This window comes from Mastomys coucha, unplaced genomic scaffold (genome assembly GCF_008632895.1).
Source record: "Mastomys coucha isolate ucsf_1 unplaced genomic scaffold, UCSF_Mcou_1 pScaffold22, whole genome shotgun sequence".
NCBI lineage: Eukaryota > Metazoa > Chordata > Mammalia > Rodentia > Muridae > Mastomys > Mastomys coucha.
The window spans coordinates 43,306,373-43,331,072 of record NW_022196905.1 but is presented as its reverse complement, the minus strand read 5'-3'; the positions used below and the strand labels follow the sequence as shown (position 1 = coordinate 43,331,072).

Genomic DNA, 24,700 nt, shown 5'->3' with positions numbered 1-24,700 from the left:
AATATGACTCTCATGATTTGGGTGAGTAACTAAAAAAATGGACATAGTAACAACTTTGGTTCATAGAATTCTCATAAAAATTAAACTACTTAAATGAAGTATTTTAAATTCCCAGCATGAAACAAACGATTAATTAATATATTATTAGTTCTATTCTAAAATGTTTGTAGAAAAAATTTTTTTCTATACAACAATGACTTTGCTTTTTCTCCAACTCAGAATCTTTCTGGAATACCAGATTCATTTCCACCTCACAGTTGTATATAAGCATTTATACATGCAAATAAAAGGACATTAGTTCCACTTTGAAAATTTCTTTGTCTTTTGAACTCTTTTTTTATTGGATATTTTATTTATTTACATTTCAAATGTTATCCCATTTCCCACTTTCCCATCCTCCTCCCCCTGCTTCTATGAGGGTGTTCCCCTCTTGCCTGAGGATACTCATTCCTGCCTTATCACCCCAGCATTATCCTACCCTGGCACATCGAGCCTTCATAGTACTAAGGGATTCTCCTCCTATTGATGCCAGATAAGGCAATCTTCTGCTACATATGCAGCTGGAGCCATGGGTCCCTCCATGTGTACTGTTTGGTTGGTGCTTTAGTCCCTGGGAGCTCTAGGGGATCTGGTTGGTTGATATTGTTGTTCTTCCTATGGAGTTGCAAACCCCTTCAGCTCCCCTAACTCCCAATGACACCATCTAAGCACCATCTAAGTATCCCAGAGTCTGAGCATCCTCAGGATTCCTTTATTATGTATTTACTAGACATTGAATCCTGTCTTATAAGTGCCTCTATGTTGTGCCCTTTCAAATTACTATCTTAGCTCAAATTATTGCTATTGTTTGGTTACTGCAAGACCATTACAAACAACCTCCTCTTTTAACATAGCCCAAGATTCAGAGTTATAAGTATAAACAGGAATCATAATCCACTATCTGTTGCTCCAAATTCTTCCAATAAATTCTGAGATCTTTGATAAAACCTAAAATCATAGCTTGGTTTTAAGATTTTCTTAGCTAGCCAAACTGTACTTCTCCCTGTGAACTTTGCTGTCAGTGCTCTACCCTAAGGAACATTTGAGGCCCCTTTGTTCAAAGAATGTACCATGATTTTTATGAGTAACTTGTATATATGTGGTCACTTTGATAAGCAATGTTCTTGTTTTGGTCTCTTGTCTAGGTGATTCATTAATCTTTTCCTATTAGCATTTGGATTTGACATTATTTCTTCTGTGGAAGCCTCAATGATACCCATAGATAGGTTGGAGACAGTATTAACTGTTCCTGTAGTACATTTATGACATTTCTAATGTTGTATAGCAGATGTAGTTGAGGGTTACGGAACTGACTGGATGGTTTTCATCATGCCTCTGTCATTCATAAGCTTTTCTCTATGAGCATCATAGGATGGAGACAATATATTAACCAAGCTCTCTCTCTCTCACTAAGATATAAGAAAACTTCTCTTCCTACAAACTCTTCCCTTTTCTATAGCGACTGTGTTCTGGTCAACTTTTATTGTTATAATATAAAGCTAGAAAATGGGTGGCTTTGTGTGTACATGCATTTTGTGAATGTGGTTGTGTGCAAACTATGTTAAATACAGAGAAAAACTTCCAATATTGTTCTTCACCTTCCACCTTGCTTGAGATGGGATCTCTCTTATTTGTTGGTCGCATATACCATGCTTAATTGGTCCATGAGTTTCCAAAGAGTGTCTTGTATTAATCTTCCATCTCCACATATGGACATTTAGATTAAAGGTGCTTACACTACGAACCCAAATTTTTTGGTGTCTGAAGATTTAGACAATGCATGACCAGCACTTATGCCCATTCAGCTATTTCACTATCCCAGACTTTGTGGCTTCTAACAACAAAGATTTATTTGAAGGGTTAAGCATTATAAGACCAAGATTGCAGTGTATTTAGTGTCTGATGTGGGCTCATTTCTTAGTTCATAGACAATGTTTATGATAAAGATAGATGAGCTAGTTCTGTTGAGTCCTAGTCAGCTGGGTTCTGCTGTCATGATGCAAATGAATAACAATGGCCCCACTTCCTACTTTTGTTAGAGTTGGGTGAAGAATTTCAGTATTTGAATGAAGGGTCACAAATATTAGACTGTGGAAAATACTTTTGTAATATAATTTTTCAGTTTGTTTTATCAAAGGCCCATCACTCTCATGTCATTTCCAAATTTCAAATTTGGCAATGTGAGCCTCTGTTGCCAATTTGATATAACAAATTGTTTGTTTGTTTGTTTTGTGTTTTCGAGACATGGTGATATAGCAAATTGTTACACGAAGAGGTTGAAAGGTATTGTAGTAAGCCGTACTTTGTTTTTTGGCTTCATAAGAACTCTGCAAATAAGCATCAAATGAAGAAACACAGGCAAGACTGATAGATGACAAGGGAGACATAGTCTGTTTGTCTTCATTATTTAAACCACCTGCATAGCACGTGAAAAGACTACATCATAGCCAGATGACTACAGATGCATGAGTGAGTCCAGCTGAGCACAGTCTAAATTGGCAGACCACAGAAATTTAAACTAAACAAATCATTGTTGTGTTAAGCTACTAAATCGAGGGAGGTTTCTTTTATGATACTATTGACTGATAGACACTCTTATAGAGCTACAAGGATGAACTAACACATAAGAGGTGCTTCATGCATACTGTGTAGCATCCACTGATTGAAAATTTACTTCCTAATGTAGATACATCTCTATGCTAGCAGCCCTTTGAATGCAAGAGTCCTGTTCTTTTATTACATTTTCTACTCTGTCTTGCTATGTCTTGAATAAACGTTAGAGTATTCCCAAGATTGCACTCTTGCTTATGAATGAAGAAATCATGCACCAGAACTTAGCAAACACACTGATTTATCTGTTCATCAGAGTGATTTTTCTATATTTTTTCTTAACTAAATTTTTATCTTCTGAGAACATTTTATCAGTAAAATATTGTCTCTGTTACTCTTCTATTATTGTGACAAAACACCATGACCAAGGCAATTTATAGAAGAAAGGCTTTATTTGGACTTCACTGTTTCAGGGACTGAGTTTATAGCCATTACTAAGCAGAGCACCACAGGAGGCTAGCAGGCACAGCACTAGGGTAGTACATGAGAGCTTCTATCTGATCCAAATGCATGAGGCTGAGAAAGAGCTAACTGGGAATGGGTTGAGTGTTTTTAAGCTCAAAGCCACCTATTCCTAGTGACACATCTCCTTCAATACGGCCATACATTATTATCCTACCCAGAATAGTTGTGCCAGCTGGGAACCAAGCATTCAAATACATGAGCCTAAGGATATCATTCTCACTCAAACTACTACAAATATTATGGCTAAGTAGTGATATACAATCTTTTATTTATCCAGGAATTCCACTTCTTCAAGTGGAAGTGAGTAAAAAAGCCTGCCAGGTAATTCATGTACCTGTTATATATTGTTAAACCTTTGTTATATATCTAGGATGATGTCATTTATTCATCTCCACTCCATGTATCAACACAATGAGCACTCCACTATTCAGCACAGGCTCACATTTTAAGATAACACATTTTAAGATTGCTTCCATCCACTGTCCTAGTTTCATTTTTGTGGCTGTGATAAAATGTTCTCAAAGAACCAATGTTAAGAGAGAAAGCATTTATTTGGACTACAATTCCAGGTTACAATTCATCAAGATAGCAGGGTCTTGATGTAGCAGATCACATCATACATACACAATCAAGAACACAGAAAGAATGGCTCTCCCCTGGGCTGGATCCTCGAACATCAGTTAACTTAATCAGAATGGTCTCCTCTAGATATGCCCTCATCTCAAACTAATCTAGATCACCCCTCACTGATACTTTCTTTTTAAGTGATTCTACATTATGTTAAGTAGACAAACCCTACTATTCACACACTTCAAAATCTGGATCTGAAAATAACATAGCACTGAGATTTTAAGGTCTATCTCCTTTCCTTAATTTAATTTGTTAGCTAACACTAGTTCTCCATCATCAAAATCTTCTTCCATTTTAACAAGTGTATGCGCAACAGTTTCAGTATTCGATCCTGACAGTTCTTTATATAAAGGACTATAACTTTATGAATTCTCTCCAAGGCAAAGTCAATTGAAAATATTTTCTCAAAGTATTACATTTATTGAAAAGGCTTATACTTAGAAAACAGTGAATGTTTAAGTTATAATTTTTATTTATTAATGATGATTTCAGACATGCATACAAAAAATATGATCATATCTAACCCTCTTCTAATTCCTCCCATGTCCTCCTAAATATATGCTCCTCCCAGTTTAAGCCTTTCTTCTCTTCTTTATCACTCACTAAATCCAATGGTACCACCCAAATGTAGATGGATGGAGGCTCTTCACTGGAGCACAGAAAACTTACCAGTGGCCATACCGTTGATCGAGATGATTATCTCTCTCCCAGTAGCTATTAACTTCATTAAGAGGCAGGGCATGGTAAGAACCTCCTCCATCTAGGCTGGGATTTTGGCTGACTTGATCTTATTCAACTCTCCTGCAAGTCACCGTAGCTGGTATAGCTCATGAGTTATCAGTTTACCACAGTTCTTTGAACCACACACAGAAGTAAATGTACATTCTCATTTTCTCTTAGGTTTCTATTATGATGAAACATCACAACTAAAGGAGCTTGAACAAGGAGAGGTTTATTTGGCTTACATTGCCACACAGGATCCACTATTGAAGGAAGTGAGGGCAAGAACCTGGAGGCAGGAATTGAAGAAGAAGGTCATGGAAAAATACTCTTTACTTATTTTCTCTCCAATATTCTTGTAATCAGTAGGACTCAATCTAATGTTAACAATGTTCCCTTTTCCCTTTATCCCCTTTTCTTTGCTATCTAGTGTTAGGGGGTAGGAAGGGTAGAAGAAAAAGAAGAACCCACAAATTAGCCAAAAGTCTGGCTACACCAGAGCTCACTGAAACCCAGAATAATATAGTGTGTGTGTGTGTGTGTGTGTGTGTGTGTGTGTGTGTGTGTGTGTATGTGTGTGTGCATGTGCGTGTATGTGCATATGTGTATTTTTTCCAGAACCACCTTCTCAAGGTGGCACAACCATAATGAATTGGGTCTTTCCACATCAACAATCAGGAAAATACCGCACATAGGACTAATCTAATGGAGGCATTTTCTCAATTAAGACTTTATCTTCTCAGACATATCTAAGTTGTTTCTCATAGACATAAACCAATCAGCACTGGTCTAGTGCAAAGTGAGTAATTTAAAATAGTTTCCAGCTATAGCCAAATTTGATTTAAAAGGTTACTCTAGAAACCAATCATTTAATTCTAGTGAAATCATCTTTGTTCGGTTTTTGTTCAAACTTTTAATAAACTAGCAAATATTCCCTATTTTGCTATGTTTAGTTTTCACACTGTTTGGTGTACAGCTAAAGAAAAGGCTAAGAAAAAGGTATAAAGCAATTTGGAATTTAATGAACCTATCTTCCAATTAGGACATATTCCCGGAGATAAGTTCTAGGCAAAAATCTTCTCAACATGGACTTCATTAATGGTGTTTAAGATTCTGATGAATTCTTTGACTAAAGTAAATCCCTCTTTCGAAGCAAATCCCCTAATCAACTCTGCCGCCACAGTAGACTGTAGCCAGTGGATTTGCTCAAGTCCACAAGGCAGGAGAAATGCAGTTTGGTGAGATGATAACTTTACATTTTTAATATGGACTTACCCTGCAAGGCAGAGTTGCAAGCCAAGTCTGGATTTCAGTGCTGAGAGAATTACAGTTCATTTGGCAGCATGCCAACTTATGTAAACTTGGCGAGACTTACAGAACTCAGTGCTGAAAGATGTCAGGTGATGAAAGTTTGTGACCTGGTTGCAACTCCAGTGCTTTATGAAAATTCAAGAAAGTTGCTTTATCTCTGTGGGGGTCAGTCTCTTCATCTACAAAGTGGGGCTAATAACCTCTCATCGGTCTCCATTACAGAGTCATAAAGGACAATCAGGTTATGCACATATTAATAGCACAGAAGGGTGAGAATTAGCCTTGTGGCCCTGAGTGCTTTCTTCATCTGTGTCCCAAAGTACATTATATTTGCTTTAATGTGAGAATTTCAAAGTAGATTGCCTGGTTATTGAATACTGAGAAATCATGGATAAGTAAGAACTTGACAGGTACAGTCATGGTTGTAGATACTTGTTGTCTGAACACTGATAGGCAGTGAACTGTTCCATTCATTTGAGTAGGGTATGACATAAAAGGTCATCCAGTGAACTGACTTGGATTATTATACCAGTCTCTTTTCTACCCAAGGGGCTCTAGAGGAACCCTAGGGTCACATAGCATGGGCTATGTTGAACAGCTATGTCTGCAGTGTCATCTATGTACCTGGAAGGACCTGAGGGTGTTCTTAGGCAGAATATGGATACAGATTCAGACAGCATATGCCAGACCATGACTATGAATTCCTGACAAGCTCCTAGAAGAAGATAAGGCACAGTATCTCAGGCTGTGCCTTTATTGAAATGTGGTACCTTCGGCTGTCATAACAACAATAGCAAGCAGTGTGGTTTAAGCAATAGTGGTTTATTCTGCTCCAATTCTATAGGCTGCAAGCTGTAAAATAAAGTTCTATCTTTGCCAAGGTCCTTATCCCCAGCTGGATTTCTCTCTAAGAAATAGCTCCTTTCCTATAAACTCACAAATCCCAGATAAACTATGGACTTTAGTAAAATGCATGGTGCTGTTGGCTTATCAGTTAGGAATTGTAACAGAGAAGTAAGATTTTATTGGGAGAACATAGGAAGGAAAATTCTGCAGAAGGAATTGTCTGCTCCAGTTAAACTTTGCTAAGAGTCTAAAACTGCTCTACACAATAATTGTTTTTAATGTAAGAGATAGTCTTAGACTTCTCCCCCAATTTAATAAATTCACCATCAAAGCTGGAACAGAGGAGTTTTACACTAATTGTGAGTGTGATTCTCAGATATGCTAAAGTCTGAGGACCACTAGGAAGTCATTGACAACTCTAGGATTGTTAAGAGTTGAAACTAGGCTCAAATCTCAGCTACACTTCTTCAGAACTGGCTGACTTTGGGTAACTTAACTTCTGTTTAAGTTTGTTTTTGTTTAAGCCTTGTTCTTAAATCAGCACAAAATAGATATATAAAATATTCCCTCTTAGTGTGAAGTGATGTAGTGATATAGAGTTTTTAATAGAGTGCAGGATACATAATAAACACTCAATCAATATTAAATACTCTAGTTTTACTATTATTGTATAAGCCCTGATTTGTAAATGAGAACTGTACTGAATATAGGGGGCTTTTACAAATAACCAGTAAGAAATAGGCAAAAATATTTCAGAGCACAATGTGGTAATTCTGGATGCTTTGACAATATTCCTTGGTTTATAAATAGATATCATTTTCTTTATTTTATTGGATTCTCACAATGACCTTGTGAAAAAGAAGTTCTCCTTTTTGACGGACGAAGAATTGAAACTGAGAAACAATTGGTGACTTTCTGGAAAGACTAGATGTTGCTTCATAGGGTTTTGTAAAGATTAAACAAGGCAATGTTCATAAAAATCTGAGGTTAATGGCTGGGACATGGTTTACTCACCAGCTTTTGCATGTGGTTTTTATATGTTCCCTAGAAGAATAGTCTGGAGCTAGCCATAAAATAGGGATCTTTGTACATATATTGAGTTTGGAAGGCTGGCCATGATGGCTACAGCTTCAGAAGATGAATATTTCCTAAACATGGGACACCTGAAAGCCAATAGAGGGATGGAATGAGCAAGACAATTTTCTCTAGACCTTCAATGCTAAGTATTGAAAATGATAGGAAAAATGGCAGCCAACAGGACCGGAGAGATGACTCAGTGGTTCAGAGTACTGGCTACTCTTGCGGAAGACCCAATCTCTAATACCAGCATCCATGTGGTAGACAAAAACCATTTGTAATTCCTTTTCAATTTTCAGGGTATCTGATACCCTATTCTGGACTCAATGGGTGCCAGGCCTTACTATGATACATACATGCAAGCAAAGCCTTCATACACATGAAATGAATTTAAAACCAGTGGCAAGAGAAGACAATCTTTCTGTATAATTTTTCAGAGACCAGGAGTTCATAGAAAGAAGTCAGACATGAATGTTGCAGTAACCCAGATCCCACAAATATTTTGGAGGCTTAATATATTGCAACTTCTCTAGTGTAGTGTCCACTTTAGATGATTTTGCTCCCTTATTTATGGCTAGTCCAGATATGCACACATGGGACTGAAAGGGACTAATCTTCACTGAAAGGTCTTGTGGAGTAGAGGGACACACAAAGAAACATTCTGCACATTTTGCAGATGGCAAACAAGGTGTGCATTTGTCCTGATGTAAATAAGGAGGGTAAATCTATTCTAGAACCTTTTTACCTTCTCTGGTTTCATCCAGGGACCTTGTGGAGATGGTAGTGATAATGGTGCTGCTTAGTACCCTCTTTACAGCATCTCTTACTGAACTCTTAGTATGTGCCCAGAACCCTCCAAAGCACCACGTGCATTCTGTCTCATTTAATCTTTGCCAAAGGTTCACTGAGGCAAGCCCTACTGTGTTCTACATTTTTTGAGTGAGAAAGGTTAAGATGCTCACTTTGGGCTCACCGTTAAGATTATAGTTCAGTCCGCTGAGCCCAAACCCACACATGAAGGCAGTTTTAGAAATCAGTACAGAGAAAAGAGTGGAGTTTAGAACTGGAGAGGTATTAGTGAGCCTCAGCAGAGGCCAACTTGTGGTCCTTTGTGATAAAGGTTGCTAGTGGGAAGCTTATGTTGAGATTATTGAAGTCATAAGGTGCCACATGACCAGAATGAAATAGTGGAACCTGCTAGGAAGGACAGAGAGGAGGCTTCTTAGAAGTTTAGATTGCATGCGATCTAATCTTGTGTCCCTTCTGTCCTATTACTCTGCCCACCTCTCCCGCTCCAGCCAATAGCAGCCTCCTCAGAGTTTCCAACTGTGCTGCCCTTACAGTTGAAGTAAATTTGTCCTTACTGCTACCGATTTCCTTAACTCCACGTTGGAATTTTGTCCGCAACCAACATGGAAGGCATCACAGGGTTTTGCAGTGAGCCACTTATGGGACTAGGGGTAAAAGGAAGGACACATGACAATTGAGTCCCACCTGGAGAAAGGGACAAGGTATCATGGTGGTGTGTCACCAGGCTGGTGTAGGAAGAAAGAATGACTTCCCAAACACTTAGGACTTTCCACCATGGCAGGGTCTATTGACCTTGCAGCTCAGAGTGTGAAGGAACAAATGTTAATTTGCTTTGCTGGCCCACAGAACCGGTCAACTCGACCTTTCTTTTTAAAGGAGGCAATATACACTTCACTCTTCCAGGCAGAGAAGCCTGTGTTTTAATGCTCAGCTCTCTCTCCAACAGTAACCATGGCCACAAGTGCTTTATTGGGTTGTTTTCTGTCTTTCCCAGGCATTGCTGGCCTTGGTTTGCTTAGAAAAACAAGCAGCCCTGGGTGATGAAATCCCTTGGGATCTCAGCCATCCCTTCCAACAGAGCCACCTCCAGTGAAAGGTCCCTTTGAAGAAGGTGCTTGTGGGAAATGTCTCCTAGATGGCTCAGCTGCTCTGCCTAAGGTGGTGGTCACCTTGGCCTTGTCTAGGCAGTGTCTAGAAGTCACATTCTCAAACCTCTCTCTGAGTCTCATGACTGAGTTGTACTTGGGAAGTTTCCTGTCTAGGAGTTGCTGGCATTCTGCCTGGTTCCCAGAAGGGCATCTCCTTGTCTTCTGGTGTCCTTCGAACCCAGGGCAGAGTCTGACCCTCTGGGGACCCAGCAGTAAGTTTCTTGGCCAAAGACTTCTTGAGCCAGCCTAGAGCCAGGCTCTATGTGAAGCAGAAAGGGGTCCCGATGGACCCTCAGATAACCCATTGGAAAATCTTAAAATTGGCCCTGCTTAGCCTTAAGCCGCTTCAGGTCTCTCAGTTTTTGGTGTGTCTGCTGTCACCTGAGGCACCGCTACAGCCTCCTCCACTTTCTCCTTTAGTGACTTGGCAGCAGGTGGCAGAGGAGGTGCCAAGCGTGCCAGGGGCGGGGGGCGCCTTTCTCTGTCTGGCGGTACAGCGCCCCGACTTCTCAGCGGCGGGTGTCCTGGCCCCCACCACCTGCGTAGCCCTGCCACCCAGCGTGGCACAGCGCCCCCGGCGCCCCCCGCCGGCCTCCGCCTGCACCTGCAGCGGCTCCGCGCGCCCTGCCCGCCGCCGCCGCCGCCGCTGCCGCCGCCTCCAGCTCGCAGCGCCTTGGTCGCCCAGGACAGAGTGGCTGTGCGCTCCCGTGGCGGACCCATCGCTAGACGCCCCTGGGTCAGTGGACTCTAAGAGTGTTGCTCCGGCATCCAGCGCCCCCAAAGATGAACGTGAGAAGGGTGGAAAGCATCTCCGCTCAGCTGGAGGAGGCGAGCTCCACAGGCGGTAGGATGCGATGGGCTTGCGAGTGGGCGCCCCGCTGGCACCGTCCTCCCCTCGCTGTGATCCTGTGCCCCTTCCACGCTGGGGGCGGGGGAGAGGGAAGCTTGTTGCCAACGCTGCATGAGAGAGAGTGAGGACCCAGGCGGGATTGGCAGAGGGAGGTGGGTGTGGGGGCACGGGAGAGCCAAGGAGTGGGGGTGCATGGCAGGGTCTAGGAGGGAAAGAAAAAAAAAATGCTTGAAGTGTGTTTGAAACTCGCTAGTGGTTGGGTTCGTTGCGATCCCGAGCGTACTTTTTGCCTTCCCTGAAAAATTCTGAGGTTGTGTTTTGCTTTTACCAGATGCCATTCACAAGCACACTTCCTTCCCCTAACACCTGGGGATAAATGAGTCAAAATGGTGTTGATCCACCCCCTCCACACTTCCTTGATGCTCCCAAACACTTCACTAGAACTCTGTTTTGATCATCTGGTTAATACACAGACAGGATGTTGCCCACATCAGAGCCCTTTGCAGGCACAATTGTCTTGTTCTACAGCTACCTTCAATTTAGTGGGTTCGGAGAAAATGTTCCTCGGTGACACTTGGAAATAATTTTTATATAGTACAGCCTTGAAAAGGTACTGGGCACTGTACATGAGTGTGTCTCACAGGGAAATAAGCAGAGAAAGAAACTGTTCTCTGAATTTAGTGGGACTCAAGGCAGAACCGATTTCCTCCCTGCAGAGCATCTTGGGTTCCATCAGTTTGTTTTTAGATGGCTTTCATGTGTACAGATTTTTTTTTTCTTTTTAAGAGGACCCTAAATAGAATCAAAGGTGGTTGTGGAGAAAGTGAGTGAGGAAGATTATATAAGCTATGGAGTCATGCGTCATTTGGTTTTACAGGGTCAGAAAGGTGGCCTTGAGAGAGAGAAAGTTTTAAGAAAGTAGATTTTTAGTGCAGTTTCTCTATTACTTGTAGAAACTGAGCCACCTGAACAACTGAGTCCAGCTGTACTCTGAATGTCTTATACACTGGTATAAGACATGGACATTTCACTGGTACTTTTCCTCTGACAGTTAAACTCGCTGTAACTAACCAGGAGGGTGCTTGTCTCATTTGAGTGTAAAATTTTAGTCTTAGTTCTTCATGGGCGCTTGAACTCTAACTAGCATGACCACTACCACGGGCACCCTAAAGTTTACCTCTGATGGTATTGTCTCAGAGTAGCAATTGCCTAGTTTTAAATGACCCAGTACACCTGGGATAGTTCATGAAAGGTATGCATAATATTTAAGAGACTGAAATTTCTCCTTTGTCTTATTTTATTTTTATTTCTGTCAGAATGACACCTTCCGTGTAAGAGTAAGGTGATAGGTTGAGTGCACAGGGTCCTGTCTTTGCAGTTCCATCTGTGCGATCAGCTTAGTCTTCTATGGGCTCAGGAGGGATGAACTCAGATCTGGGACAGCTGTGGGGACATAGTCTCTGGAATTGGCGGCTTATAGTGTAGGCCCTGCCCAGTAGGAACAGCTCTCTAGTGGGGAGCAATCAGTGAGATGGGGAATGAATTTACAAGCAAGTCTCTGTCCAGTTGCCATGGACATTAGAACTCCTGTAAATGAGAAACACAAATGAAGTCATGCCTGAAGAGTATGAAACAATCAACTTCTTAAAAATAGAAAATGTGATATTGTCTCGAGTGTCAGCATATAAGGATTCCTTGGAGAACAGAAAGACGCTGCTTGCATCTTGGCTAAGATGAGGATGAAAGTGAAAAGTGCAACACTTTTTTCTTTAGTTGCATGCAGACATTTTTAGGTAATTAATGTGTGATGAGAAGACTAAAGGAAAAAAAGAAAAGACAGTTGAGAACCTTGCTTTTCTTGTTGTTGCCCCTCTTCTAAAGGAAATATTAGAGATAACCGAACATGATTTAGAAGTTTGGTTATCTGTGCTCAGATTTGGAGTCATCTGAGGGAAAAATAGATGGCTGTCAATTTTAAAGGATGTAGGTTCTGATTTAAAACAATAGCCCCATCCTCTTGTTCTCTCTTCAGTAAGAAGAGATTGATGGTTTAATCTTGAATGTACACTCATGGACTAGAGAATTATAAAGTGATCCAATCAAATGTTAACAGAATGATTTGATAGAGAAATTCAAGAAGAGGGAGAAATGAAAATTGAAGCTCTCTCTCTCTCTCTCTCCTCTCATTCATGTGTTTCCATGTGAATTATGGCTTTATTTGGAGGCAAAACTCTGAAACACACTATGTGGAGAGGTGAAAGACACCTCCCCCGCGTGTTGTGTAAAATCATGGAGAAACCTCAGAAATGGCAGCAGGGGAGTTTGCTTCTGTTGCTTAAGCTTCCATCCTGTGCTCTCTTCAATACATGAAAGCATTTAGTGTGCACACATACATCGCCTTCCAGGTCCCTGCCATGAATAGTGTGAATACCCAGACCACAGAACACTGGTGATGCAGGACATGCTAGACTTAGATTTACTCTGACACTCATCAGACTCTGTGTTATACTCAAAGCTTACCCACCCAACATAGTTCTCATTCTATGGTCTAGTACCATTAGCTTCATACACTATTGTAAAATCTAACATAATTCTACTGTGTGTGTGTGTGTGTGTGTGTGTGTGTGTGTGTGTAGTGTGTAGATGGGGGAGGCATGGGGAAGGGAAGAATGAATTGATGGAGGGAGAGAGAGACAGACAAAAAGAGGAAGAGAGAAAGAGACGGAGAGAGAATTCAATCATATATTTAAAAGAATCAGAAAGAAGGTCAGAGGGAAAAAAGCCCTACAAAATTATTCATCGGTGTCCTTAATTTGTGCCATCTAACTTAAGAATGGCAGATGTTATGTGGTACAATTTACAGTAAAATTGTGGGGGAGAAATATATGTTTCAATAGTAGCTTGAAAAATTGCTTGAATTTTGAATCCTAACTTGATGGATGTATTGCAGCTTCACTTAAAATTTTGTGTTTATTAAGGTTCAAGGAAAGTCAAATTAGCAATTTCTTATGAGTAATAATAAAAAATCTATTTATGCTGAACTCTAGAAAACCCTTTCATTTTTGTAATACATTCTACTTTTGTAATGTTACACAGATGAAAGGGAGTATTGAATAAATATTCTGAAATATTACAATTCCTTCTTATGGTATACTTTTTTTTTCCTGGTCAACGATTATATCCTCATTCATAAAATAAGGCCAAAGGTGTTTTGGACATTAATAAGCCTCACAAGATAAAATATGTGTGCAAGATTTCTGAGAAATTTTAGGGCAGAATAGAGGTTGATTTGTTTTGAAAATATATTTCTGGCCAACACAAGATCTTTCTTGTCCAATTTAGTTGTTTTCCTCATCCTTGCTGTTTTTTATAATGTGGATAATATTGCTTTTCAGTAGTTCATTGTCCATTGGCTTGTTTACCCAATATTTCTCCTCCTTAGGGACCATTTTCAACAGATGAATGTGTGTATGTGTGTGTGTGTATGGAGAGAGAGAGAGAGAGAGAGAGAGAGAGAGAGAGAGAGAGAGAGAGAGAGAGAGAGGATAAAAGTACTATTCACTCAATAGGCCTTTAACATCCTCAAAAATGTCTTAAGGTTGTTCGTCTGAGCCCCTAACTACCTATTATTTTTTTCATGCTTGAGCACTGGAACACCATTTATTTTTCACAATGACTCATTTGGTTAAAGGTCCTAATGTCTTTTGCTACATTGACCTGAACTCACCATGGTACTTCATCTGTTCACCAGTGTGCCTTAGCTGACTATGATCTCTGGAAGAGTTGAGCTGATGATTCCTCATCATCACTTCATTTCCTGGCACCTGTTTTGAGGATTCACATGTACTAGTGCAACAACTGCATTCTTCTCCCTGGCTCTCTGTGGAACGGAATTGCTCTGTTCCCTCTCAGATTTCTGGTAATTCTTTATGATCTTTACTTCTTTTCTTTGGCATATTCTATGCAAATTTCACCAGTTATTTTTTTTAAATCTCTTTCTTCTGTGTACTCTCCATTTAAGCAAACTGCTATTTTAATTTCCAATGTGTGTGCAAGTTTCAGTGTAGTCTAGCCCAATGCTCTTCCAAAGTGCTAGACAGACATTTTCATCACAAGGATTTCAGACCCATCAGCAAGTTTTACTAGCACTGTAAAGTAAAAGCAAGAAATGGTATCTTTTAGAAACATTTAATTGTTCAAATGACAGCACTGTTATTTGAGACATACAGTTTGAAAATGGCTGGAACAGACCCTTCTCTTTGGGACTTCTGTCTCTGAGGAAGTCTCTATTGGCTTCCATCAATAAACATTGACCATGTTTATTTGCCTATTTATTTATTCTTTATCTTACCTTCATTTCCTCTCAACCACCTAATGTTATGTTCATAGCATCATTTCCAGGACAGGATGCTAGAATCCTTTTTCCATATGATCTCCCACTGAAAGTCAAATATATTTACTATCACTTGATTTAAGTCTTATTCTCCTGGAGAATATATTTTAGTACCTTCTTTTGGTTCCACTTTTCAAAATGGAATCTAAAAGAACAAAGATATAGTTGTTTTAGATTGCTATGAAAGGCTCTCCTGATTATCTTCCATCTCTGCATTACCTTCTACCATTCTGGCATCTGAGCTTTGATAGAGTTGGACTTGATTTTCCCCCTTTTCCCAAAGATACTTTGTGTTTTCTCACTGCTTAGGATTAACTTCCTGCACTTCTGTTGGCTTGGTGATTGCTTGTCTGCAAATCTATCCAGACCCATGTCAAATGCAGTGTCCTTGTGCTATTCCACTGCTTTGTCCCTGTTCTCCAACTAAGAATCACTCTTTCACTTTACTTTTATTATTTGTAGCTATTACGTATAGTTCCTCATTAGCATATTCCTTGCACAAGTTACTAATTTTTTTCTACTAGTTACTATTTACATGATGCGTCACAAACTAGTAAATGCCTAAAAGACGTTTATTGAATTTAAATCCTGTTACACCATGATAGACCTGTGAAAGAACTTGAACTTCAATTTATATTTAGTAGGTTGTTAAATGCTCTTTAGGATGTGACATTCTCTGGTTTCTTGTCCTCTTTATTTGAAGGACCATGTCCCCAAGCTGAGAAATATGGCATCAGATCTGACTTTTCTCAGCATCTGTGGCCTCATAGCTAGGGGAGTGTAGATCTCTCGTGGAGAAAGCTTAAGCAAATAAATACCTATATTTGCTGTGTTTCAAGCAATATGGTTACAGTGATTCTCCCTCATCCTCAATATCTTTCAGATCTATGACTTCCAGGGTCAGTAGTCCAGTGGACTTCTAGGGAGCAGCTGCTACCCCTTCTACTTCCTGACCATTAATAAGACAGTGCAAAAAATTTTTAAGTATTCACTCTGAAACATGACTTTGGTTGCCCCTGAGTTTGTAACTTAAGATGCCCTATTCTATGCATCTGTACTACCATGAGCTTTATTATTAAGCTCACCCAATGAAAGTGTTTCCCATTGCAGTGGTAGTCATAGAAAGAAATGGGAATACCAAGCACTGGCATCTCATTCAGTACACACACATCTATTTCTTTGCTTTCTTTTCTCTCATATCAGCATTCACAGAGAGAATCAGGCTGTGTCAGGAGGGAAAGCTGAAAAGAGATAAAGTTTAGACTTTTACTCCAGTGGCCATGTCTATCTCCCTTCTTTCCAGGCTTCTTTTCTGTGGCCGATCCATATGCAACTGCATAAGCAGTATTAAAGAACCAAGTAAGTAGAAAGTCTGTGTTTAAACACAACAGTTCGCTACGTGCTCTCACATTATAATGAGCCATTTGATAGGAGATAGAAATATAGAATTCTGCATATGTGTCCACTTGGCTGTCATACCCCTGTTGAAGGCTGATTTTTATTCCAGGGTGAATGCATTCAGTGTAGTTGAATATCTAGATCACAGGGACATATTGTCACTTTAAATACCTTCAGGGCACATTATTAACCTTTGAGAAGTCAGTTCCATGCTTATTCCACTCCAATTATTTATTTAGGTAAAAATGAGCAGTCAAAACATGTCAACAATTTATAACTTCAGGGTTATCTCAAATTTGTATTGGCTTAAGGAAATGTCCCCTCTTGTTTTAGGTGCCATCTGTTCATGAGCAGTGCATAAACTTCTTTAGGGAATTAGAACTGGCATTTTTATAGGTTTTTAAACAATGACTTAGGAAGAAAATAGACTTTTATCTTCAGATGTCAATGTGTGTTAATAGTTTTAAATAGCTTTGAGTAATGCTGTTTATTTAACAATGGTATTATTGAAGTCTAAATGGGGTTCAAAATAAGATTTTAATGATCCAATTACTACTACAGTTTTCAGATTATCCCTACCATGTCTTCTTTTGTAGTACAAGGCACAGATTGTGTTATGTACGCCAAAGTGCCCTAAGAACACCCTCAAATTGTTTTTTATGATTTTATACATGTCATGATGTCCCTAAGAACACCCCAAATCAGTTTTTTTTTCCATAAAACACTACATGCCTGTCAAGTGACTATATGAGTTTTATGGTAATATTGTGTGAATATAGCACATTCAGATATTAAACCTATCAACATTGCAGAATGCTTTCAGGGATTTCATATTTGGTTTTGAAATTTTATACATAAATGAGTATTTACTTGGATAGCATGAGAAATTACTCCAGAGCAGTTCTACTTCATATCTTTCTCCATGTTGTACGTCTGGTAAGTGCTCTAGGAATATTTCAAATGAACAGCCTACTAATGTTATGGGAAATCCCCAAGATAGAGCTCTCCCTGTATTCGAGCCTACTCTATTGTGGGACAAAGTGATGTGCTGATCTTCTTTGACTCGTATATATACAAGAAACTTATCAAACACCAAAATGTGGTACTGACCAATAGACATCTATAAGATAACTCTCTCAGATACTGTACAATGAACAAGTGACATTGGAGAGCACTCCAACTTAGAGAAATTTTGATTTAATTTAAGAAACATATCAGATAAAATAGCTGTTGATGCAATGCCACCCTGCCTTTTTGTTTCTTCTGTATACAGTAGTACATGTGTTATCTACTAGAACATTATAGACATCTCATGATGATAAAATGAGGTTCATCCCTCAAATATTTGCAAGGAAACTACCCAACATTAGTTTTATAAAACAGATTTTGCCTTCAGAGATCCTACTGCTTATGCAAAAGTTGTTGCTAGATATGCCCCAGGTCTTCACACTGGACTGGGGGCAGGGATGACTAATCCCTCTTTTAAAATACCCATTCCCATGATGGAGTTAAGGATAAAGTGAGTTACATGTTTTAAAGTGAGATGACTTCCTGTAGGAAGGAAGCCATTCCTGTACAAGTGGAAACACCCAGTGACAGTATACTTGGCCTTTCCCCATATGGGACCTTGTAGATTTAAGCTATAAAAAAAAATGGCCTTAAAAAAGTGCTTGTTCTGTTGTTAGTTTTTCCCGCTTCTGTTTTTTCAAATATAACTTTTTTTTGTTTACCACTTAGTTACATTAAAAATTATGCTATTTAAATTTTTGGAAATCTACAGTGCAAGAAGTATATGAAACAACATACTTTCTTCATAAAGAAAATATGACTTGGGTGCTTGGAGAATATGAAATGAGTAATAACTTCTGTTTAATGAAAGTGATAAAGGAATTGAGTATGCTCATTTCTCTTATTGCCAGTTTAAATAATATTCTAGCAAAAGCAGAGAAATTTCAAGCCAGTATAGGGATTTCTAAATTAAATTCAGCAGCCCTATAATTTTAAAGCTAATTTCATAGAATCAATCATTTATCATTAGAACACTATTATACCTTATCAAGTTCGGCAAGTGCTTGTGAAAATCAACTGTCTCTTACAAGACAAGAATTCCAAAACTACTTGCTCCTCTTCATTCATCTCCACAAACTCCCTGTAATTTAAGCCTGGGCTCTCCTTGCTGCAATGTGCTCTGTAGCTGTGCTGGATAGCAGGCCTGTAACTGCTCGTAATACTGCCCTTATAGCTAGCTGTCCTTCACCTCTGAAGAACAAGCAGCTTGTTCATTTGATGACTGCAAGGAGGGAAATGATGGAAGAGGAGAGTTCAGAACCAGGTGTTGAAAAACAGGAAAAAAAATAGCAAAACCCCACTGCATAATTCAGCTGTATTGAAAGACATAGAATGAAGAACTCCTCCACACAGGAGGTAGAAAATAAATTCCAATTTTCATAAATGCACAGTCAGTAAGATGGTTTTAAATGGGCCACCTCTCTAACTCTGAAGCTTAGAGGTAGAAACTACCAGTGCTTCTGATATAATTGAAGGACACAATTTGTCGATAATCCACATCAACTCTCCTAGTTAAATTAAAGTTGTAAACGTAGTTTCCAAATGGGAATTAGTCATTCAACAAAAACTAATACTTGCAGCATCATTGTTCATCACTCTGAATAAACACTGACAACGGAAAAAAAATCTACAATCATTACAGTGAGCAGATTGAAATGTGGAAATTAATTGTTAGAACTATTACAATTTTAAGCACAGCTCTATTTATTTCTGAATCCCTAAGCAAGAAGAGATAGTGAGTTTTCATGAATATCATCAGAATAGAATTATAGAACCCAACAGTGACAAGAAGAGATGGTATTCAACAATCATTCATTTAAAACTCAATTACCCATCATGCATTAGACAAGAGACACTGTGTTAAGTGTTTGAGAATATAAAAGACAGTGCTGTTTTTTCCAATATAGAACTAAAGTTTTAAGTTACTTGTTCCTGGTGTACTCTTAAATTTTTACTTTGTCTGCTTTATGTATTAATTATAGAAAACATGCTAGTCCACCTTATCTTTAAAAATAGGAGGTAAATATCATCCTAGGATACAGTTCTCTTTCTTCAGTGAAGGTTGTCATTAGCGACTATCCTATCAATAGTTTTTGTAAAATGGTAAGCAGAAGGAGCAAATAGCAGAAGTATTATGATCACAAAATTTATTGCTAAGTGATAACTAGCCACATAGAGTCACATATAACAGACCCTACACTGGATAGCAGCATTAAATTATACTCTAAAACCGCTATATATAACGGAATCCCTAAATATGTCGGTCATTTTTTTTTTCATCAAACATGTTGGAATTCTTTTGCCAAGTACTTTCTTTCAGAGTACTAGAGTGCAGAGGTTAAAAATATCCCCCCCAAGGAACCTTAAACTTTCTTGTAGAAATAGACACATGGGATAGAATCTGGAATATGGAAAGTCGTGTGATAGTTCCATGCATAGAGGAATTTGGAGAAAGCCCTGAGTAACATCCTTTAGGCCAGACAGTGTTAAAGAAAGACACCTAGATTAGTTTAGAAAGACACCTGAGGGAGGTGGCTGAGGTTTTCTGGGTAAGATGGCACATGGAATAATAGATATTTTAGGGAATAGTAGTTGTGGGCTAAGGCTGAAGCAAGGTTTATGCAGTCAGGGAACTGTGAGTTCTTCCTGATGCAGGATGGTTTGAGACTGAACGGAATAGTAAGATGGGATGCTACAGGAGTCTGTGCATGAAGTTGCTGAGGAACTATGGTGAATTTCAATCAAGATGAACCTATTTCCACACCAGCAACCTATATGCAGTGATGTGGCAGATGAATGAGAATAGAGTGAGGGCAAAACAACAGGCAAAGAAACCTGCTGTGGCAGTACATGTAGGTGTGTAATCTGAAGGACATAGTAGGTCATTGGTCAGGGGTTGAAGAATAAAGAGTATACATGAGATAAACAGAATATGAGGTCCAGAGGATTTGCAGGTGTCAACTGATAGTTTGCTAAAAGGTTCAATGATGAAGGAAGACCCTGAGACAAAGCATCTAGATTTCTGGCTTCAGGAAGTCTGAGGTTGCCTAAATTTATGCAGATGGGAAATATTTGAAAGAAAATGGTGCTGATTTGATCTGCAAAATTTATGGACTTGTGGGACATCAAAGTGGAGGAGATGCCCATAGGCATGGGGCTATTTGAGCTGCTATAATAACTGGAGATTTTATTCTGCAGACAGAAGGGAGCCAGTTGAATGTCACAAAGTGACAGAATGTAGAACATTAATTTTGCATAGCTGGGTAGGATGCATCCTTGATAATGATGTCATTAGGTGACTGTTGCATTAGTCTAGGCAAGAGCAACAAAAGGCTGAACTAGGGTAAAGGCAGTGGGGATGGAAAAGCAGGTTGCCTGAAAGACAAATTGGGGGTTGGAGACACACTGTGGTTTCATGAGCAACAAGAGCTACAGGAGAAAGGATGGATTTCAAAGAAAAATAACGTGTTCCCAGGGAAAATATCCATATCATACTCCCCAAAGACAGCTGGAAATATGGAGTTCAGGTTTAATCTATTTTCAGAGAAGTTGTTATGTATCCATCACTTCCTAAATTCGATGAGCATTAGGAAAACAGAAATAAAGGATAGTCAGGATCCCCAAATCCTGGGCACCAAGCTACACGGAGATCCCAGATTAGAGATAGAGAGGTAATTAGGATTACAGTCATGAGAGTGGATACCAGAGAGAACTGAGTGTTAGAACTCTGAAAAGAAAGTAAGGAGCTGGATATGAAGACAGGGAGTACTTTAGAGTATGGAAAGAGATTGAAGAAGTATTACGGAGGTCAGTGCCTGACACAGAAGGCTCGTGTCTGTTGACTCAAGGGAAGAAAGGAGTTTTATAAGTCCAGAGCTGGCTAATATTCTGAGCTGTTGCAGGGCTGGGGAAAGAAGTGTGGTGGCTAAGTATAGGACTCTAGAATCAGAATTGGGGTTCAGATAACCTGGCTACGACTGTGTGACTTCAGTAAGCCACAAGACCAGTGGAATTTTACTTCTTTGTGTATGGTTGAACTATTCCCCCCACCCTATATCCTTTCTTGGGTGTCTTGCTGACTTCATTCAGGCCTTCATTAAAGTGTTAATTCTCTGATGGCTTCATAAGTACAACTGTTCATTTTGAATCTCTCTATTCTCTCACATTTGCTGTTCTATACTTCAGAGACTTTTTGTACCTTCAAAATAAAAGTGTATAAATATATTCATATTTCTATATACTATAAACATGTGACATATAATATTTATCTTCATTTATTTTGAATGTATTTTATACTATATTATCTGTCAAAAAGGACTCTGATATATGCAGAGTTTTAAATCAATAAAGTGAACCTATACTACCAGGATGCATGGGGAATAACTGAACTAATAATATATGGGAAGCTCTTGGCATAGTGTCCAAAAAACAGTTCCATCTCATAAATAGGAATGGTGGTCATTTTAATAATGATTTGGAATGAGTAAAATGTGTTTTATTGTATGGACAGAGGTCAGGGGCAGCAAGATTGAAAGCAGTGGATTATGAAAGGGGAGAGCTGGGAGGGAGAGATGATTGCTCTCTGGAAGAGATATATCTAGCCTTCCAGGAAAGAAGGGTGATTTTCTAGGGACAATCTTATATAGGATATGAGTTTTGATCTAGGATTTGGACAACTAATGAGAATTAAAGAGATTTCAAGAAACCATTGAATGGGGCCAGGGATGAATTTGTGGAGGCTAGAGTTAATAGGGCCATGGACCATGGCAAGGCTGAGCTATGTGAGTAAGGAAAAAAAATCTAGGAAATGTGTATTTTGTGTGGTGGATAACACAGAACAATGATGGCATGGCTGAAGATGGCAAGGAAGGATCTTCTATCTTGGTATAGACTGAAGAACAGAAAGCGTTCTGGTGGGAAGATTATCAAGACTTTCCCAGTGTTTAGATAGGAATGATGAGTTACAGAAAGGCATGTGGAGAGCAAACTCTTGCAGCATCATGGCTTGCATTCGTGACTGATCAATGCTGGAGTGAGACAGGAGACTGCAAAGGGTGAGGCTATGCTCCTGGACTAATGCCATCTCCCTTATGGATGCCTGAGTGAAGGACTAAGGATGATGGGAAGATGCTAACCCTTCCCAAGCGAGAGTGTGTGGGCACATTCACTCTGATGTTTATGCTTATATGACCCTGTTTATACTGAACCTGTGTGTATTGAGCCTGTGTATATTGAGTTCTACATTAACTTCATTGATCTTAGGGAGATAATCTGATATCGTCAAGGTGATTTTGACTATTCTTTGTAAGTAAATTGAGGTGCAAAAGTGTAAGTTCCTTGCAACTGTCACATAGTTAGTGACTGGTCAGCAGGGATTTTGATTGACTAAGGCAATAGTATCAAAGCCATTCTGGTTTCATAGTACTCTGTGCTTTTTATTTCTCCTCTCTCATTCCTAGACAGGTCCTGGGAAAGCAAAGGAGATGGTCTCAGACAAATTGATCTGTTGAGGGAGGAGGACTGAGGTGGACTTCTCAGACTTAACCTTTTCCATTCAGGTGGCTAGTCTAGGAAGCCAAAGACAAGTTTTCTGATAAACTTCCTGTAGGTTTCTTTAACACAACTACAGTAAAGATTCTAATAAAAGCCATGTACAAATTATGTTGACTAGGAAGAGTGAACCCAGATGTCCAACTTTGTGACTACCAAGGAAACTATATCTTTGAAGGTCTGAATGCAGGGAAAGTGACCTTCATAGTCTCCTTGAACTTGAATTGGAACACCAACAGGCAGGACAAGTTGGACAAACTAGTTTCTAGAAGTCTGGACATTGGCAGGCGCAGTGTTCAGGTGAATTTCTAAAGAAGTGTCTCATTCCCTACAAAGCCATGATCTTGATGTAGAGCACTCCATTTGCATAGCTGCCTTTCTTCTGCCTTCACTGCTTGATCTTGGCTCTGTTTCTCTATCCCCCTAGAGACATTTTGCAGAGTTTTGCTGATACTAACCAGCTAAGAATATACATAACTGTAAGCAATGGTCTTTAGCCATGTTCTTTCCTGCCGGAATAAGTCATGCATTCTTTTAATATTGTTCTTTAATCAATGCTGTTTTAATTAATTTCTTGGTAACCAAGAGTAAAGAGACTGTGCATATATCTAAGGTCCACAGGGACACTCAAATATTTGTTGACAAGTGGATAGTAAAGTCATATTAAATGTGCTAATAAAACAGATACAAATATTGTTTACACTATTCTACACTATTAGTGCTCGTTTTTTCTGTTTTCAAATGCAATGTGAAAGTACTCAGAAAGCTCGGTTACAAACCCTTCCACTCTCCGAGCTTCTGGATATATGCACTTAACTTCATCCCCAACACTTATTTCATTAACATTTGCCATAAATTACTTGTATTGGATTCTTGGGTGATGCAAGTACCTTCTCTGTTCACCAGTGGCCAGCTAGGAAGAACCATTTAAAACAATATAAATGAATGCAATTATTATTTAAGCAGATAAACAAGGAAACATATACACGGGGGCAGACAGACCCAAGGAAAAAAATTACTCTGGTTTCAGGATAAGAAAATAACTCTTGAAAGAAGTAGAAATAAAATTGATTATTGAATTAAGCTTAGAAATAGATAAGACAAAAGCAAAGAACATACTTGAAAGAAGGAGAAAGAGAAAGGCAGAAGCACACAGATGATTCCACATAGGAAGACAGAGTGCACATGGTTAGGAGTTTGAAGGTTTTTATTTAAATGGGTTTGGACATTGTCTTACAGGTGATGAGAAGTGATCAGAGGTTTGAAGCAGAAGGACTAGATAATCAAAAGCCCCACACATTATGTGCCCTAGGTTTATATGCTTAGCAAAAGGCATAATGTGTGGTCATATAAGCCAGTAAATCATGATTGTGGCTCTGGGTAGCTTGCCTTTGGGGGGGCCTTGAATCACCTCATCTTCTCTCTCTTTTCTTTCTCGTTTCATTTTCTTTTTAGTAGTTTTATTCTGGACTAAATTAAATTCTGAAATATGACTTTGGTCTCCTCTTTGGAACGTACAGCCAGTAATCTCTGGTCAAAATCAGCCACTTTCTATCATGATTCGATTAGAGAACCTATTTAAGGATGAGGAGGCAGATTTAAGTGGTGATGGGGATAGAAAGGAAGAACAGGGGAGGGGTAAAGGGAAGGATCACAAAGCCAGATGGAAGTCTAGAAATTTATAAGATTCCTACAAATCTTTATTTACAAAGACTTTGGATGAAGTTATATTATATAGGGATATAATATTCTCCCAGAAGCCATAGGTTGTCAAACCAAAGTCCA

General features: G+C 39.1%; 1 protein-coding gene across 3 annotated transcripts in view; it reads left to right on the top strand.

The window, feature by feature from the left end:
• Positions 1 to 10,189: 10,189 nt before the first annotated feature.
• The window catches only part of Kcnip4 (potassium voltage-gated channel interacting protein 4), a 1,067,715-nt gene continuing 1,053,204 nt past the window's right edge, over positions 10,190 to 24,700 (top strand). The window contains exon 1 of one of the 3 annotated variants that reach the window (XM_031342219.1): positions 10,190 to 10,500. In XM_031342219.1, the coding sequence (XP_031198079.1) occupies positions 10,440 to 10,500 (61 nt within the window). In that variant the 5' untranslated portion in view covers positions 10,190 to 10,439. The remainder of the gene's footprint in view (positions 10,501 to 24,700) is intronic. The other 2 variants (XM_031342222.1, XM_031342225.1) reach the window with 2 other exon arrangements.